Source organism: Mobula hypostoma, chromosome 2, assembly GCF_963921235.1.
Source record: "Mobula hypostoma chromosome 2, sMobHyp1.1, whole genome shotgun sequence".
Classification (NCBI taxonomy): Eukaryota; Metazoa; Chordata; class Chondrichthyes; order Myliobatiformes; family Myliobatidae; genus Mobula; species Mobula hypostoma.
The window spans coordinates 95,354,509-95,373,865 of record NC_086098.1 but is presented as its reverse complement, the minus strand read 5'-3'; the positions used below and the strand labels follow the sequence as shown (position 1 = coordinate 95,373,865).

Sequence of the window (19,357 nt, the reverse complement as noted above, 5' to 3'; positions counted from 1 at the left end):
AATGATCATCACTTAAAATTCAATTATATTCATCACTTAAAAGATGAGTTTGTTTATTAATTTACTTTAACACAAATAGCCCCAAACTGCTGATATTTCCTCTAATTAAATGAACCATGCATATCATAAAATTCCTAGCATGAATAGTGGTTGAGTCCATCAATAAATGTGCGTAAAGGCTCTGGTAAGAATACCAGTAATCAGAATATCTTGAACCACTATCTAGCAAAGTGCTTTTTTCTAAAGAGTTCTGAGTAGGCAGTGCACTTACTGAGAAGACATCCTATAGAGCTCTGCCTGAGTGACTAGGATACCTTGTTAATGCAAAAAGAAATACATTGTAATCTCCTAAATCTTACAGCATCCAGTTTACACTGGCTCCTAGAAGATCTCCTTCCTCTGTCCTGTTCTTTTGCTTTTTCCAAACCGAAAGTTCAAAGTACATTTAGGTCACCATATACTACCCTGAGATTCGTTTCCTTGTGGGCATTTGCAGTAGATTCAAAGAAACACATAGAATCAGTGAAAAACTACACACAAAGATGGACAACCGACGTATAAAAGATGACAAATTGTGCAAATACAAAAAGAAAAAAAAACTAACAATAATAATAATAACAACAACAACAACAACAATAAATAAATAATTTATTTATTTGTTGAATTGAATGAAGTTACCCACTCTGGTTCAGGAGCCTAATGGTTCTGGGGTATTGGCCATTACTGAACCTGGTGGTGTGGGACCTAAGAATCTTCAACCTCTTTCTACTAATGGCAGAAGTGAGAAGAGAGCATAGCCTGGATGGTGGGAGTTCTTGATGAAGGATGCTGCTTTCCTGTGAGAACACTTCTTGCAGATGTGCTCAATGGTAGGGGAGGGCTTTTCCTGTGATAGTCTGGGCCATTTTGTGGGTTTTTTAGTTCAGGGGCATTGGCCTTTCCATGCAATTTTGTCTCCATTTACTCCTCCATTTTACTCCCTTTCAAATGCCTATCTAGTTTTCTGTTGAAAATCTTGATTGACTGTTTTCACCAAACACTATGGGCTATGCATTCCAGATTATCAGCTCTTCATGCGGAAAAGATTTTGCTTAGATGTCAAAGTGTGTTCAGTGGCTGTGCTAAGCGAATGAGACAAATCTTCCATCCTAAGGTCACACTGCAAAGCTTAGTTTGGATGGTGGGCTGTCAGGGAAGACTGCACCCAAATCCATACTGGAAACCATAGCTTGGTATGGGGGCAAACACTCAGGGACTTTGGGGGCAACAGAAGATTTACCCAAATATTGGAAGAGAATTGAGTAGCTAACTGAAAAAATCTGCACAATATGTGAGGTAATTAAATGACCATATCAAGACAAATGAGTAATTGGAGTGCAAACTTAAAAGATTATGAACATACCCAGCCAGACATTACATATTATTTTAAAAAGCTAGCTGAACAACAGAGTAATTTGAGGGGCTTCCATACCAAGAGGATATTGAGAAATAATAAACTGAGTAACGAGCATCTGCCTAAACAGTATTGTATAGTTACAGTAACCACATTAACAATAGAGACTGACTAGAGACTCAATTTACAAAATTAATAAATGGAGAATCAACCTGAACTGGAAATCTGCTGATTATGTTGATTCTCTTAATGCTATTTACAACACAAATGGAGGCCATTCAGTCCATTATACCTGTGCCAATATGGAAAGAGTCACCTAACCTAATCCTGCCTTCAAGTATTGGATTCATAGCCCTTCAGGTCATAGGTCTCTAAATCCACATTGAAGTACAGCTTAAACATGCAGACGGCCTCTATCACCTTTTCATTGTGTTTCAGATTCCCTCCTACAATCTGGGTGAAAATATTCCCCACACTCATAATTGTCTAAGAGCCGCTTAAATGCTTCTGTCGTATTTGCCTCCACTACTACCTCTGCCTGTGCAATCTAGACACCCATCACTCTAAGTATAAAAAAAATTCACACACCTCCTTTGATCTTTTCCCCTCTTTCCATAAATGCATGTCCTCTAGCCTCAGCCGTTTCAACTCTGGGAAAAAGATATGGCTGTCTACTCTATCTATGGCTCTCATAATATTACGATCGTATATCAGATCTCTCCTCAGCCCCCATCCAGAGAAAGCAAGACAAATCTGTCGAAACTCTCCTTCTAATCCAGGCAGTGTCTTGATACCTCTTCTGCAAGATCTTCAAAGCCTTTACATACCAGACTTGAATGTAACCTAACCAGAGACTTAAAAAGCTGCAACATAATTTCCCAACACGTGAGCTCAATGCCATGACTAATAAAAATAAACATGCCATCTATAAACCTTTTTACTACCTTATCATCCACTTTCCAGGAGGGGTATATCTTCACCATTTTCAGCAAGCTATTTTCTTGGAGGCCAAGATCTCTCTGAATATCAATACTGTTAAGAAACCAGCCATTAACTATGTACTGACATTTTACATTTGATCTCCCAAAGTGCATCAGCTCAGACTTGCTGGATTAAACTCTATCTGTAATTTCTCTGGCCATGTTTGCAACTGACCTATATCCTGCTGTACTCTTCGGCAATTTTCTACACTGTCCACAACACCACTAATCTTTGTATCATCTACATCTGACTCAGGATTAATATCATCTTTTGAAGATGTCCTTAATGCTGGGAGGCTAGTGCCATAATGGAGCTGACTGAGTTTGCAACTTTCAGCAGCTTTTAAGATGCAACCATTATGAATGCTCTCCATTGTACAACTGAGAAACTTTGCGGGAGTCGTCGGTGACATACTAAGTCTCCTGAAATTCCTCATGAAATATAACTACTGTCGTGCCTTTGTTGAAATTGCATCACTATTTTGGGCCCAGGATAGATCTTCGGAGATGTTGACACCCAGCAACTTGTAGCTGCTCACATTCTCCACTGCCATTCACTTGGTGAGGACTGGTGTGTGATCCCTTGACTTCCCCTTCCTGAAATCCACAATCAGATCCTTGGTCGCACTGATGCTGGGTGCAAGGTTGTTGTTTCGACACTACTCAAAGCTTTAAAACTCATTCCCAGATGGGACAGTATGTGCAAGAGCAGCATTTATTGTCCATCCAGCATTGTTCCAGAGATGTTGATGATGAGCCAGCTTCATGAATCATTGCAGATCATGTCGTGAAGGCACTACCAAAATACTGCTATGGAGAGTTTCTAGAATCTTGACCAGTGACTATAGAGGAAGGTTGACATATTTTCAAGTCAACAGGATATGACTTTGAGGTGATTCTGTTCCCATCACTTGCTGAGTCCTGATAGAGCATCAGTATGCTCTGTGTGAAATAAATTCTTAAAAAAACAGCCTTTCATTTTCAAGAGATATGACACATGATCCTGATTTAGATATTGTCATGGGATCCACTTCAACAAAGTGACATGTAGGCCTAACCAGACACCCTGTGCTGACACATTGCAGAGTCCACAGAAACTGGGTCTCTTCTCACTTCATTGACTGAGATCCATTTGAAGGAGGTTCCAATTCCAAGTGTCCAGAGGGGAAAATCCACATCTTGAATTAAGTAGCAGCCCTTAGTTCTATCAAAACTATGGCACGCATGATCTTCAAAGTTGCTGGTGAACGCAGCAGGCCAAGCAGCATCTATAGGAAGAGGCGCAGTCGACGTTTCAGGCCGAGACCCTTCGTCAGGACTAACTGAAGGAAGAGTGAGTAAGGGATTTGAAAGCTGGAGGGGGAGGGGGAGATGCAAAATGATAGGAGAAGACAGGAGGGGGAGGGATAGAGCCGAGAGCTGGACAGGTGATAGGCAAAAGGGGATACGAGAGGATCATGGGACAGGAGGTCCGGGAAGAAAGACGGGGGGGGGTGACCCAGAGGATGGGCAAGAGGTATATTCAGAGGGACAGAGGGAGAAAAAGGAGAGTGAGAGAAAGAATGTGTGCATAAAAATGAGTAACAGATGGGGTACGAGGGGGTCTGACCCATCCTCTGGGTCACCCCCCCCCCCGTCTTTCTCCCTAGGCCTCCTGTCCCATGATCCTCTCGTATCCCCTTTTGCCTATCACCTGTCCAGCTCTCAGCTCTATCCCTCCCCCTCCTGTCTTCTCCTATCATTTTGCATCTCCCCCTCCCCCTCCAGCTTTCAAATCCCTTACTCACTCTTCCTTCAGTTAGTCCTGACGAAAGGGTCTCGGCCTGAAACGTCGACTGCGCCTCTTCCTATAGATGCTACTTGGCCTGCTGCGTTCACCAGCAACTTTGATGTGTGTTGCTTGAATTTCCAGCATCTGCAGAATTCCTGTTGTTTGCACGCATGATCTTAACTGGTTTATGATTGTAGGAATTGTTTCTTTAATAATGTACTTTTAGCAAATGTATAGATATGATGCAAACATAGAAGTGATATTAAAATATTAAATAGAAGAGATAATTTAACATTAAATTAAAATAAAAAGTACTTTCACCAACAAACACAAGGCAAAATGGTATAGAGAGAAGCAGAAGACATGGGACTAGGAACAGACCACTCAGTCTCCCCTAGCTCTCATCCCCATTCAGAAAGATCACGGCTGATTGAGTCATAGAGCACTACTCAGAAACAGGCCTTTCAGCCCATCTAGTTAAATTTATTCTGCCTAGTCCCATTGACTCACAGCTGGACCAAAGCCCTCCATACCCCTCCCATCCATGTACTTATCCAAACATCTCTTAAATGTTACAATCCAACCCTCATCCACCAAGCTAATCATGGTCTCAGTTCCACTTTCCTGTTGTTCCCCATATCCCTTGGTTCCCCATTTGTGCAAAATCTCTCAGTCTCAACCATCATTTGTGATACTTAGCAGGAACTCCTATTACCTTAATTTCTCCCAAAGGGGCTTCTCAGTACATATCGGTACACATGATGGACCGGACTGGACTGTTGATTCAGAGAAGGCATAATGTGAAGCCGGGGGGGGGGGGGGGTATTGTTTTCATGACAAACCTTTCGTGGTGCTCAGACGTAATGGTTTTGTCGCACTCTTGTTTCCCCGACCTGAAATATCTGATGATTAAGTGCCGACTGTTCTACCTACCAAGAGTTCTCATCTGTGATCCTGACTGCAGTTTACATAGCGCTGATATTAATCAGGCACTCGATATTGAATGCTGATATGACCAACAAGAAACAGCTACTTCGATGAATTCAAATCATATTTGAGGAGTAAAATTAGGCTCGTTTAAAGAAATCTGCACCTAATTATCCTCAGCATATAACCTGCAGCACCAATAGTCCCAACACACTTGATCACTGTTATGCCACTATTCAGAATGCCACCATTCCATGCCTAGACGGCATTTCAGGAAATCTGAACACTTGGCTGTCCTTCTCTTATATGCATTAGAACTGAGGGCATGATTATGTTGAACCCTGAGTTGTAGTCAATAAACAGTAGCTTGCCGTTGTTGTTACTATTGTCCAGGTGATCCAAGACAGATTGGAGAGCCAGTGAGATTGCATCCACTGTAGACCTACTGTTGCTTACGCAGGAGTTAATTCTAACCACGACGAACCTCTCGAAGAACTTCATCACAGTAGATGTGAGTGCTGGTCTGGGTGACAGTCATTGAGGCAGCTCACCCTACTTTTCTTGGGCATTAGTATGGTTGTTACCCTTTTGAAGCAGGTGGGGTTCTCCAACTGCAGCAGTGAGAGATTGAAAATGTCCTTAAACACTCCTGCCAGTTGGTTGGCACAGGTCATCAGGCCCAAATCAGGTACAGCATCAAGACCCGATGTCTTGCAAGGGTTCACCCCCTTGAAAAATGTTGCCTCTGAGATAGAGATCACAGGATCACTAGATGCTGCAGGGATTCACACAGGTATAGTTTTATTCACCCTTCCAAAGCATGCAAAAAAAAAGGCATTGAGCTCATCCGAGAGTGAAGCATCTCAGCCATTCCTGATGTTAGTTTCACTTTGTAGGAACTAATGGCCAGCATACTTGCTGACCAACCCATGCACTTTTTCATCCAAGTCATATACAATCAGTAGCAACTGTATTAGGTGCACCTGTTTGTTAAAAAAAGTACCTAATCAGCCAATCATGTGTCAGCAACTCAATGCTTAAATGCATGCAGACATGGTCAAGAGGTTCAGTTGTTGTTCAGATCAAACATCAGAATATGGAAGAAATGTGATCTAAGTGACTTTGACCATGGAATGGTTGTTGGTGGTAGATGTGTTGGTTTCAGTATCTCAGAAATCGCTCATCTCCTGGGATTTTCATGGACAAGTCTCTTAGAGTTTACAGAAAATAGTGCGAAAAACAAAAAAAAATCCAATGAGTCCCTTGTTAATGAGACAGATCAGAGAAGAACGGTCAGACTGGTTCAAGCTGACAGGAAAGCGACAGTATCCATTCATTACAACAGTGGTGAGTCGAGAAGCATCACTGAATGAGCAATATGTTGAACCTTGAAGTGGATGGGCTACAGCAGTAGAATATCATGAACATACACTCAATGGCCACTTTATTAATTGCCTAATAAAGCGACCACTGAGTGCATATGCATATATATTATAAATGGCAGAGTTGTAGCTCCAGTTTCAGGGAGCCACGGACTTGAACTCCAAGATCTCTGATGAAGAACCTTGAAACTGAAATGTTAAGTCTGTTTCTCCCTTCACAGATGATGCCTGAGTTGTTGCAGGTCGCAGCATCATGGCAACATCTTTGCAAATCTCCTCTACATCATATTCGATGTAATCATGACTCTGGTTTTCTAACCACAGTTTTAATCTATAATTTAATCTTTAATCCACAGCTAGTAAGAACAGTTTGTATCTCATTTCTATATGACCTTACAAGAACATTCTATGGCTAGGCAAAGTGGAGATAGCAAAATAATTTCCCTGCCTATCCACTTTTGTGACTACACTGCTGTTAATAACTGATGACAGACTGTTAATGCTGTTAATGACTATAATGCACCTGAAATTCAGATGCAGCTATCCTACACGCATTGCATCTTATGGTCTATATCATCCTGCTTTTAATGGTCAAATTTCTGTTTCCATCGTTGTTTAAAGAAGCACCACTTCTGAGTTTAAGTTTACTTTGTTTGCTGAACAGTAGACTGAATTGAATCATACACCCTGTTCCACCTCCATCTTTTCTATGTATGTAGCAATGTCAGCATTGCCTGTTTCTACATTTGATATTTTAGAGCAATGTTCTACTTGTCCGGCTGCTTGTTAAAGGAATATTTTGTTAAGTCCTTCGAAGAAGTGTTGATGTGAACCTTCAACATGAGATAAATCATGAAGAAAACATTACAGCAAAAGATAGAGTGTCATTAAAAGGCCACCATAAATTAAATAAGTCACAGTGCAAAAGAATAGACCTGTATTTATATTGAAATTCATAACATCTGTGAAAAATATTTGCACAAGTAGATTATTTGAATTAGTGGTCAATGATTTTGCGGTTAGTGGCCTAAGATTCACAGTGAAAGAGAAATCACTTAAGTAAAATTTCAGATACCTTCTTTTGTTGATTCTCTGATTTTCAAAGCAAGTCAGCACAAATAGGGAAAACCTATTAAGGGAACTTGCATAAACAATGCCAACAAGACTGGTAAACAAGGAAAGTCTGTGCCTTACCTTGGGGAGGGCAAAATAAGTCCCAAATTTTTGTAAAATATCGTGCCAAGAACAAAAACAGAAGATTCATCCAAATCTGAAAAATAAAGAGATTATAGGATTATTCAATATACAATTATACCATTCAGATTAATATGCTTTTTCAATGACTTGTCCAAAAGATCCCACTCTCCTACCACATCTCCATTGCCCTTATGAATTTTGTCCTGGATCTGTTCATCTAACTTGATTTAGAATATATTTTCAGAAATTGCATCAGGATCAGGCTCCACATCATTAGGTCTCTCTCAAAGTTGCTATGTAAGATGACAGGGTAGTTAAGAAGGCCTTCATTAGTTGGGAGATTAAGTTCAAGAGCCACAAGGTAATGTAGCTCTATAAATCTCTGGTTAGAACACACTTGGAGTATTGTGTTCAGTCCTGGTCGCCTCATTATAGGAAGGATGTGGAAGCTTCAGAGAGGGTGGAGAGGAAATTTACCAGAATGCTGCCTTAATTAGAGTTTGTTTTATGAGCAACACACACAAAATGCTGGTGGAATGCAGCAGGCCAGGCAGTATCCATAGGAAGAAGCACAGTCGACGTTTCAGGCTGAGACCCTTCGTCAGGACTAACTGAAAGAAGAGATAGTAAGAGATTTGAAAGTGGGAGGGGGCGGGGGAGATCCGAAATGATAGGAGAAGACAGGAGGGGGAGGGATGGAGCCAAGAGCTGGAAAGTTCATTGGCAAAAGTGATACAAGGCTAGAGAAGGGAGAGGATCATGGGACAGGAGGACTAGGGAGAAAGAAAGGGGGAAGGGAGCGCCAGAGGAAGATGGAGAGGAGGCAAGAAGTTAATTGTGAGAGGGACAGAGAGAGAAGAAAGAAAGAGAGAGAGAGAGAGAAAAAAAGGTAAAATAAGTAATTAAATAAATAGATAAGGGATGGGGTGAGAAAATGAGGACTGGAAGACTTTTAAAAACTTACAGAAGGAAACTAAGAAAGTTATTAGGAAAGAAAAGATGAATTATGAAAGGAAGTTGGCGATTAACATAAAAAAGGATACGAAGAGTTTTTTTAAATATATGAAGAGTAAAAGAGTGACAAGGGTAGATACGGGACCGATTGAAAATGATGCTGAAGAAATTATAATGGATAACAAAGAGATGGTGGAGGAATTGAATGAGTATTTTGCATCAGTCTTCACAGTGGAAGACATGAGCAATATACCTGATAGCCAGAGGTATCAGGGAATAGAATTAGGTACAGTCAAGATTACTAGAGAGAAAGTGCTTGGGAAGCTATGTGGACTAAGAATAGATAAGTCTCCCGGTCCGGGTGAGGTGCACCAAAGGGTTCTGAAGGAGGTAGCTTTGGAGATTGTGGAAGCATTGGAAATGATCTTCCAGGAATCAATAGACTTTGGCATGGTTCTGAAGGACTGGAAGGTCACAAATGTAGTTCCGCTATTTAAGAAAGGAAAGAGGCAGCAAAAAGAAAATTACAGACCTATTAGTCTGACATCGGTAGTTGGAAAGATATTGGAGTCAATCCTCAAGGACGAGGTTATGAAATAGCTCGAAGTGCATGACAAAATAGGCCGAAGCCAGCATGGTTTCATGAAGGGAAGATCCTGCCTCACCAACCTATTGGAATTTTTTGAGGTAATCTCGAATAAGATTGACAAGGGAGAGGCTGTGGATGTTGTGTATTTGAATTTTCAAAAGGCCTTCGATAAGGTGCCGCATATGAGGCTGCTTAATAAGATGAGAGCCCATGGAATTATAGGAAAGATATTGAAATGGGTGGAGCATTGGCTGATAGGCAGAAAGCAAAGGGTGGGAATAAAGGGATCCTATTCTGATTGATTGCCGGTTACGAGTCGTGTTCCGCAAGGGTCGGTGTTGGGGCCGCTTCATTTTACCATGCGTATCGATGATTTGGATTATGGATTAAATGGTTTGGTGGCTAAATTTGCGGATGACACCAAGATAGGTGGAGGAGCAGGAAATGTTGAAGAAGCGGAAAAGTTGCAGAGAGACTTAGGCAGTTTGGGAGAGTGGGCAAAGAAATGGCAGATGAGATAGAACGTTGACAAATGTACGATTGTACATTTTGGAAGAAGAAATAATCCGGCAGATTATTATTTAGATGGGAAGAAAATTCAAAAATTGAAAGTGCTAAGGGACTTGGGGGTCCTCGTGCAGGATACCCTAAAGGTTAACCACCAAGTTGGATCGGTGGTGAAGAAAGCGAATGCTATGTTGGCATTCATTTCAAGAGGAATAGTGTATAAGAATAAGGAGGTGTTGACAAGGCTCTATGGGGCATTAGTGAGACCTCATTTGGAATACTGTGTGCAGTTGTGGGCCCCCTATCTTAGAAAGGATGCACCGATGTTGGAGAGAGTTCAGAGAAGATTTACCAGGATGATTCCTGGAGTGCAGGGGCTAACATATGAGGAGCGATTGTTGGCTCTTGGATTGTATTCATTAGAGTATAGAAGAATGAGAGGGGATCTCATAGAAATGTTTCGAATGTTGAAAGGGTTGGACAGAGTAGATGTGGAAAGGTTGTTTCCCTTGGTGGGTGAGTCCAGGACAAGAGGCCATAGTCTTAAAATTAGAGGGTACCCAGTTAAAACAGAGATGAGGAGAAATTTTTTTAGCCAGAGGGTCGTGGATTTGTGGAATTTGTTGCCACATACAGTTGTGGAGGCCTGATCATTGAGGGTGTTTAAGGAGGAGATTGACAGGTATCTAATTAGTCAGAGTATCAAGGGATATGGGGAAAAAGCCGGAAATTGGAACTAGATGGGTGAATAGTTTAGCTCATGGGGGAGCTGTGGAGCAGACTCGATGGGCCGAATGGCCTACTTCTGCTCCTTTGTCTTGTGATCTTGTGAGAATGGGAGGAGGGGCATTAACGGAAGTTAGAGAAGTCTATGTTCATACCATCAGGTTGGAGGCTACGCAGATGGAATATAAGGTGTTGTTCCTCCAACCTGAGTGTGGCTTCATCTTGACAGTAGAAGAGGCCATGGATAGGATTCCAGCATCTGCAGATTTCCTCGTGTTTGCGTTGTTTTATGAGGATAGGTTTCTCATTGGAGTGAAGGAACTTAGGAAGATGAGAAGTGAGATGATAAGAGGTGTACAAGATAAGGAACATTGATAGAGTGGTCAGCCAGCTCCCTTTTCTCAGAGTGGAAATGGCTAGGGCGTAATTTTAAAGTGATTGGAGTAAAGTATAGGGAGACGTCAGAGGTATTTTTTCACATGAGGGAGTGGTGGATGCATTGAAAGCACTGCCAGTGGTGGTGGTAGAGGCATTTACATTAGGGAGATTAAGGAGACTCTTAAGTAGATATAAGAGAAATGGTAGGCTATGCTGATAGGAAACTTCAGATTGATCTTGGAGTAGGTTAAAATTTTGGCACAGCATCATGGCATGAAGGACCTAAACCATGCTATTATGTTCTATGCTTCATTTTCTCAGATTTGTTAAATATTACTTTGAACTTTGAACATTAATAGGAGATTGACTTTGTGCTGAAGGATGCCTTTCTTAAGAGTTACAAAAATTATGGAACAAAGGTGCATACTGTGGAGACAATGACATTAAGAACAGTGGAAAACCATTTTCCCTCTTCAATGTATGTTGTTTTATCACCTCTACTTATTGGGTACATTGCTAAATTATATGTGCGAAGAACAGTACCAGAAATGCCAACCTCACCTGGTGATGAGGGTACAAATATGTTTTTTGGAATTATAATTTTGTCTTCGGAGTTCCTTGCCCAGTCGACCATTCCCTTTCTTCCTTTCATTGGGAAGTTGATATCAGTCAGGACGGATGCTGCAGGCAGCTTGTGAATACTGGCCACTGAAAGAGAATCACAAATAATTGATTTGGAGAAAATTGTTCATTAAACTTGCAACCTCAAAACTGAGTGTAGTTTTTTAAAATTTTGTTTGAATGCTTGAGCTTGTTATTCAATAACCACTCCAATGCAGTGACTTGATTAGGTACAGGTATAGGATTGAATCTGCAAGGATAAATTACTTGTATCTTTTGGGGTAACACGCACAAAATGCTGAAGGAATTCAGCAGGTCAGCCAGTACCTTGGAGTAGCTCGCAGCGGCCACTCCGGTGATATCTGTTATCTGTCAAGTAGGGTACCGTGTACAATCCTGATTTGATGGAGAAGGATGTGAGAGCACAGAGGAACATCTGGTGAAACTTCCGAAATGCCTGCTTCGCTGCCACTGCTACTGTGTGATCCAGAATCTCCGGAGGGAAAGGCCCCGAGTCCTCAGCTTTGCTTGTTGCTTGACAGCCGGGGCGGGGTCGAAGTGCTCGGCAGAGATGGGGCTCGGTGCTCGGTTTCGGAGGGCTGGTCAGAGGCTCGAAGTTTTCGGATGGACTCAGAGTCGGCTACAGACAGGTGCTTCCAATGCATCGTCAAGTTTGTGGCACCTGGAGGTTCATGGCAGGGAGAGTTTCTCCCTTCTACCGTCTGCGTGAGATGATGGGGCTATCGGGACTTGAGACTTTTTTTTACTGTGCCCATGGTCTGCTCTTTAAAAAATTACGGTATTGCTTTGCACTGTTGTAACTATATGTTATTTTGTCCTGTGTTTCTGTGATATCTTTCTGGAGGAACATTGTATCACTTTTTAATGCATGCATTTCTAAATGACAATAAACAGGGACTGAGTGTCCTCATAATCGAATAATCTAATAATCTAATCTATGGTGGGAAATGGACAGTCAATATTTTGGGCTGAGACCCTTCATCTGGATAGGAAAGAGAAAGGGCACAAACCAGAGTAAAAAGGCGTGAGGGAAGCGAGAGGTGCACAAGCCCATAGATGATAGGTGAATTCAGGTGAGAGAGGGAAGTTAGGTAGATGGGGAGGGGGAAAATGGGAATACTGTGAGAAGCTGGATGATGATAGGTATAAGACGCAAAGGGCTGAAGAAGGTGGAATCTGAGAGGGGACCATGAAATAAAGGAAGGTGAAGGGGAACAGGAGGAGAAGGCCACACCAGCCACTGAACCTCCTCTGCTGTTCAAATCAAGGCTCAACTTTTCTTTAGTTTTCTGCTTGATTCTCAGCTACCTTGATCTCATTTGTATCCAAAAATCATCCAAGTCCAAGAACTGAACATGCACGGGCTTCTGAGAAAAAGACTTCAAAAGGAATGTCTCCATGAAATGGCTGACTCCTTATGCTGAGACACTGACCCTTAGATTTTGATTCTGTCACTTAAGTTTGAAATAGTCTCCACAAGCTCTTCTTGCTGTTTTTTTAATGTGTTATGTAAAACCTATCTCCTTGAGCAAGCTTTTGATCATTTATATCTTTTTTGTGAACTACTTTTATTCTGCCAAAGATACCACTTGTTGCTATATTGAAAGTTCAAAGTAAACTTTTTATCAAGTGTATATATGTCACCTAGACATAGGAGCATAATTAGGCTTCATTTTCTTACAGGCATTTACAGTAGAACAAAGAAACACAATGGAATCAATTAAAAACTACAAAGGCTGACAACTAATCAACGTGCAAAAGAACATGAAATGTCCAAACTACAATGAAAAAGATAATAGCAATAAATAAGTTAATAAATAACAATACTGAGAACACGAATTGTAAAGTCCTTAAAAATGAGTCCACAAGTTGTGGAATCAGTTTGGAGTTGAGACAAATGAAGTTATGAACACCGGTTGAGAAGCCTGATGTTTGAAGGGTAATAATTGTTTCTGAACCTGGTGGTACGGGAACTAAGGCTCCTGTACCTCCTTCCCAATGACAGCATCATGCTTCATGAGGTATCTGACACTGATCATAAACACAAAAGATTCTGCAGATGATGAAAATTTTGAGCAATGCACACAAAAAGCTGGAGAAACTCAACAAGTCAGGCAACATCCGTGGAGTAGAATAAACAGTCGGTGTTTTGGGTTGAAACCTTGGAAGGGAAAGGGGCAGGAGCCAGAATAAGGAGGGGTAGGAACACCAGCCGGCAGGTGAGAGGGAAGGTGGGTGAGGGGTCCCGAAAGAATGTTGGGTGAGTGGTGTTGCAACAGCAACCTTGCACACAACTTCAGCAAGACCAAAGTATTGATTGCGGCCTTCATGAAAAGGAAATCAGGAAGAAGGGCCACTGTTCAGTTTTGAAATGCTCAAAGAGAAATACTTATTAGAAAAACAAGACTTTTATCGGTATTTACAGATGTGACAGCATGTTAATAGGACAGTTAAAAATGTAACCAAGGCAAGTACATGTTTGATAGAGCTATTTAGAAAAGCGTATAATTCAGACAACGGTAGAAGAATCAAACGTGTATAAGAGTTTGTCAAATCTTAAAACACATTCGACTTCATACATTAAAACAAAATGGGAGAAGGAAGGAGGGATAATAATATCTGAGGAAGAATGGACAATAATATGGAGGTATCAATAGAAGTGTACCAGTTCACAGAAATGGAGGGAGTTTGGATAGAAAAATTTGATAAGATATTTTATTACACATTCTCAGAAATCCCATTATGATAGTAACCTCCCTGTTTGCTGGAGAAATTGTGGAAATCAAAATGCAAACCATTACAGGTTACCCCCGCCATCCGAAGGTAGAGCGTTCCTATGAAATGGTTCGTAAGCCGGAATGTCGTAAAGCGAAGAAGCGATTACCATTTATTTATATGGGAAAATTTTGTGAGCGTTCGCAGACCCAAAAATAACCTACCAAATCATGCCAAATAACACATAAAACCTAAAATAACAGTAACATATAGTAAAAGTGGGAATGATATGATAAATACACAGCCTATATAAAGTAGAAATACCTTTCCACAACCATTGCTGCACTGTTCTCCGTAGTGAAAATCTTGCGCAAGTGCCATCGGCAGAAAATCTCACACAAGCACTGGTAGTCCTTACTTCGTTCACCACGATCAAAACGCTTAATTATGTCTAGTTTTACACTAAGTGCAACACCCTTACGAGCTCTTTCAGGCTTTTCTGATACCTTAGAATTCAGCTTGCAAACGGTTGCTCTTAGGCACGTGTTTAAGCAATGCCGGCGAGAATGCCGTTCTGAATCCGGGCAAGAGCGGCTGCTCGGGGCGCGTGCTGCCTATTATCGCGCGCTGTTTTTCGTAACAGTGAAAACACCTTCTGAAAGCAAAAACAGGGTACTAATGTAGGTCTTTTGTAACAGTGAGGTTTCATAAAGCGAACGTTTGAAAAGCGGGGGACACTTGTATCATATTTTCTGGGAATGCCCCATTATCAAGGACTATTGGAGTGGGATACATAATGCTCTACAAGACATCTTTTAATGTGAAATACCCTTAGAAAGTAAGACCATATATTTTGGGTATATACCTCAAGAATGGTTGAAAAGAGATAAATATTTAATGAATATACTGCTGGTGGCTGGAAAAAAGAACCTTACCAGGAAATGGTCATCACAGGAGAGCCCAACTTTAAATGTATGGATGGAAATTTACAAAATGGAGAAGATAACAGCATCTGTTAATCATAAGTTGGAACAATTTGATTCATACTGGGAAAAATGGTTTAACTACATAACACCTCATAGGCCTGATTTTATTCTCACAAGTCAATGAATATGTTGTAAAAAAAAATCACTTCCTATTTTGTACATAGTTTTCTTCTTTTGATTGTTCTTTCTTTCCTCTCCTTTCTATAAGTGTATACCTCAGATAAATATTATGTGGAAATTTGTGACAAATATGACTATATGATATATATGTACAGTATCTGAAATACATCTTATGGAAATGTTTGTTTCATGATGAACTTCAATAAAAAATAAATTTCAAAAAAAGGAAAGGAAATCAGGAGAACACACACTGATCCCCGTCGAGGGTTCAGCAATGGAGATGGTCAGGAGCTTCAAGTTCCTGGACATCAACAGCTCAAAAGATCTATTCTGAAACCAACATGCTGGTGCAATCAGGAAGAAGGTACACCAGTGGCTATACCTCATTGGGAATTTGAAGAGATTTGGCATTTCACCAAATTTCTACACATGTACTGAAGAGAGGACTTTGACAGGTTTTACCACAGCCTGGTATGGAGGCTCAAATGTGGGGTATTGAGAGAGGATGCAAAGGGTGGTAGACTGAGGCAGCTCCATCACAGTCACAGGCCTCCCCACCATCGAGGGCATCTTCAACACGTGTTTCCTTAAGAACGTGGCATCCATCATGAAGGACCCTCACCATCTAAGACATGCTCTCTTCTCATGACTACCACCAGGAAGGAGGTACAGGATCCTGAAATGCAACATTTCAGTGACAGCTTCTTCCTCTCTGCCAACATATTTCTGAATGGTCCATGAGCTCATGAACGCAACCTCACTATTCCTCTTTTGCACTCTTTTAATTGTAAGTCATAATAATTTTTATATCTTGCACTGTACTGCTGCCACGGAACAACAAATTTCATGAGAATTGTCAGTGATAATAAACCTGATTTTGATCCTGAGTAATACAGTAGGGATTGTCTTTGTAACTCTGGAAGAATATGATCCCGAAAGACACAAGAACATCTCTTGGCTAGGTTGATTCAGTGAAACCCATATAAAACGAAGACCCACTTTGAAAGTAGATGAAGCCAATTGCCCAGGAGTGGGCTTGTGTTTGTTGGTGAGAGAGAAGGAACACACTGCATGATCACTATCCTGGAACACATAGGCCTGAAACGGCCCTAATATTAACACCTGAAGCTCATTTGAATGGGAGTGGCAAGTTGCGAGTCCAGACTGCTACCTTGTAGTAAAAATGCATTTGCTTTAAGGTTTATTCATATAGGTCCTGGAAGCAGGGAAGAGAACTGGAAGGTGGGTAGGAATTATTGGGCTGATAGGAGGAGATTGGGGAAGGTTCAAACATTAATTACCAATTATCTTTTCCATTCCATTTCTTCCAAATTCATAATAGGATTTTATATTTTGTAAACAAGAATAATCCAGTTTTCTCTAACTTCTGGTAATTTTCCCCTTCCTCCTTTTCTCTTCATCCATTCTCTTCTTACCTTTTCTCTTCTCCTTATCTGTCTATCTTTTCCCCCGGTATCTCTCCTCCTTCCCTTACTCTCATCGTCCACTGTACTCTCCAATCAGATTCCCTACTTATTCGGTCCTTTACCTTTCCCACCTATTATTTCCTGGCTTCTGTCATCATCCCCCATCCTCCAATTCCTACCTACTCCCTCACCTGGCCTCACAAATCATCTTCTATTTTGTACTGCTTTCCCTCCCCCACCTTCTTATTCTAGCTTCTTCCTTCTTCCTTTCTTGTCCCGATGAAGGGTCTCAGCCTGAAATGTTGACTATTTATTCCTTTCCACAGATTTTTGCCTGGCTTGCTGAGTTTCCTCAGCATTTCATGTGCATTACTCATTATCTGGTGTAGCTTCCAGAGCTGTGTCAGCTGCAGGGAATTGGCACTTCCATAATGTAGTTGGCCTTCAGACTTATTTCAAGCCTGGGGTCAAGGCCCTACTTCTTACTTCTCTTTTAACGTTTCACAGGTTGTTCTTTCTGCAGCATACTCGAGTGCGTGGTTCATTGGACAGTTTAGTGCTTGTCCTATGGCTGTTATAAATGCATCAAATCAAGCAGTTTCTAGCCCTCTGACTCTGAAGGAGATTTAGTTGAGTCACCAGAGTGTCTTTCTGGATAAAGCAGATTGATTCCAGCAGTAGAGGCAGTAGATATAACTGATAATAGATTCATTGGCACTATTTTAATAACGTCAGCATGTTACCAGATGTTTCCTGAATTGTTGATGCAGTGTGTCTATGTAGAGCTTGCTGCAGCCCCAGTCTGGCAGCTGTTCTTCAGACATCTTTGGCAATGGACTTTGAAATTTTCCATCTGGAGTATTTTCTGTGGCTTTGCTACTTTCAGTGTCTGTTCCAAGACTTGTTCAACAAAGAGGAGAATGAAGGTAATACAGTGGTGCCAATCACAACCCCAATCAATCCTTGTCCATTTTTGACCTGATGCCATGGGGTTGATGTGGACTCTCAGAGTTTCTCCTTTCTGTCTGCATAATACAGTGCTACCCCCTCTGGTGGGTCTGTCCGGCTTGTGAGGCAGAACATATCAATGAGTCTGCCAAATGAGGTCTGATTTTGAGAGTTTGATTATGTCAGGTTGTGGTTTTACTTGTCACTGGGATTGCTCTTCCAATTTATACATCCATCCAGATGTTTGTGTGGGTTACTGAGCTGGGAATAACTTTGCCGTTTCTGAATTTAGTGCTAAGAAACATGTCTTTTTGGAAATCTCATACAGGAGCCCAAAATGTCTGCAACCAAACCACATCCAGCTTCAAGAGAAGCAAACCACCATATGAAGAGTTAATGATCGGTGAAATATAATGACACCAAAAGTAAATGAAGTTTTCAAAGCATACTCAGTCCATGCAGGCATTTATGCTCCTCTAGAACCTCATCTTGTCTTTGTTTAACTATCATCTTAACTTTCTATTCCCTCCTCCCCACTTGCTAAAAATGCTACTTTGTCTGTTAACAGCCATCTGTTGAGTTTGAGTATTTTCTGATTCATCCATCTGTGTATCCAAGAAAATTTGGGCCTTCACTTTCTCTGGTATTTTACAATCCAGCAAAGATCTGCCTTTTTACACAAAAATGCATGGTTCCACATTTTCCTGCATTGAAATTTGTATGCCAGTTACTGTCATTTGCATAATAAGTGAATACTACTACAATTTAAAACTTCCATCAGTACTATTTAGCAACTTATCTTTCTTGCTTTCTATTTTATCATCTCTCTTTTTGTAAATTCCCATCACCTGTGTCATTTACAGACTCCATGAAAGGGCATGGCACCAATCTAGGTCTTTGTGTGACACGATTGTGTGATATACTGCTATTTTCAGTACTTTTGATTATCCCGATGCTTTGTCTATTACTCCTCAACCAATTTCCTATCTAGGTCAATCAATTTCATGAATGCTAACTAATATTCTCTTGTGAGTTTCTTCAATTATCTCCTCCAAGATTCAACCATACTTATTTGATGTGACCTGTCTTTTACAGATCCATACAATTTCTCTTTGAACAAAAGCAAATTTTCAATCTGCTGAAAAACCCAAGTGACAATTGATATCAGTACTTTTAAATTTTGATGTAGCATGGGTAATATTCCAAGTTTTTGGTAGGGTATCTACAATATATTCATCTCCCTCTCCTAAATCACTAGAATGGAAATGGTTTGGTCCAATGGATCTTTTCCTTCTTTGGAGCTATTATCTTTTTAATTACTCTTTATCCATGATATAATATTAACTTGGGAGATCTTGAATACAGCTCTCTTCTGCAAATGTAAATACGGTACAAAATAACAATTCTAAAAGCCTGCTCTTTATGTATTTTAAATTAAGATTAAAAATATTAATGATGAAAGACTAATATTTTTAACCACCTGTACAGCATATAAAAATATACAGTGAAATGCATTATATGCACGTGCACTGGGGGCCCCACAAGTGTCACTATGCTTCTGGTGTCAACATAGCATGCCCACAACCAATCTTAATTCATACATCTTTTGAATGTGGGAAGAGACCAGAGCACCAAGAGGAAACCCACGCAGTCATAGGGAAAAGGTGCAAACTTCTTATAGACGGCAGTGGGATTTGAACCCCAGTGTTACAGCT

General features: G+C 40.8%; 1 protein-coding gene across 12 annotated transcripts in view; it reads right to left on the bottom strand.

Annotated features, from left to right (window-relative positions):
* The window catches only part of adgrb3 (adhesion G protein-coupled receptor B3), an 835,097-nt gene that overhangs the window by 335,535 nt on the left and 480,205 nt on the right, over nucleotides 1-19,357 (bottom strand). For all 12 annotated transcript variants that reach the window (XM_063040268.1, XM_063040273.1, XM_063040274.1 and 9 more), the window contains 2 exons: nucleotides 11,366-11,512; nucleotides 7,648-7,723 (listed from right to left, as the gene is read on the bottom strand). In XM_063040268.1, the coding sequence (XP_062896338.1) occupies nucleotides 7,648-7,723; nucleotides 11,366-11,512 (223 nt within the window). The remainder of the gene's footprint in view (nucleotides 1-7,647; nucleotides 7,724-11,365; nucleotides 11,513-19,357) is intronic.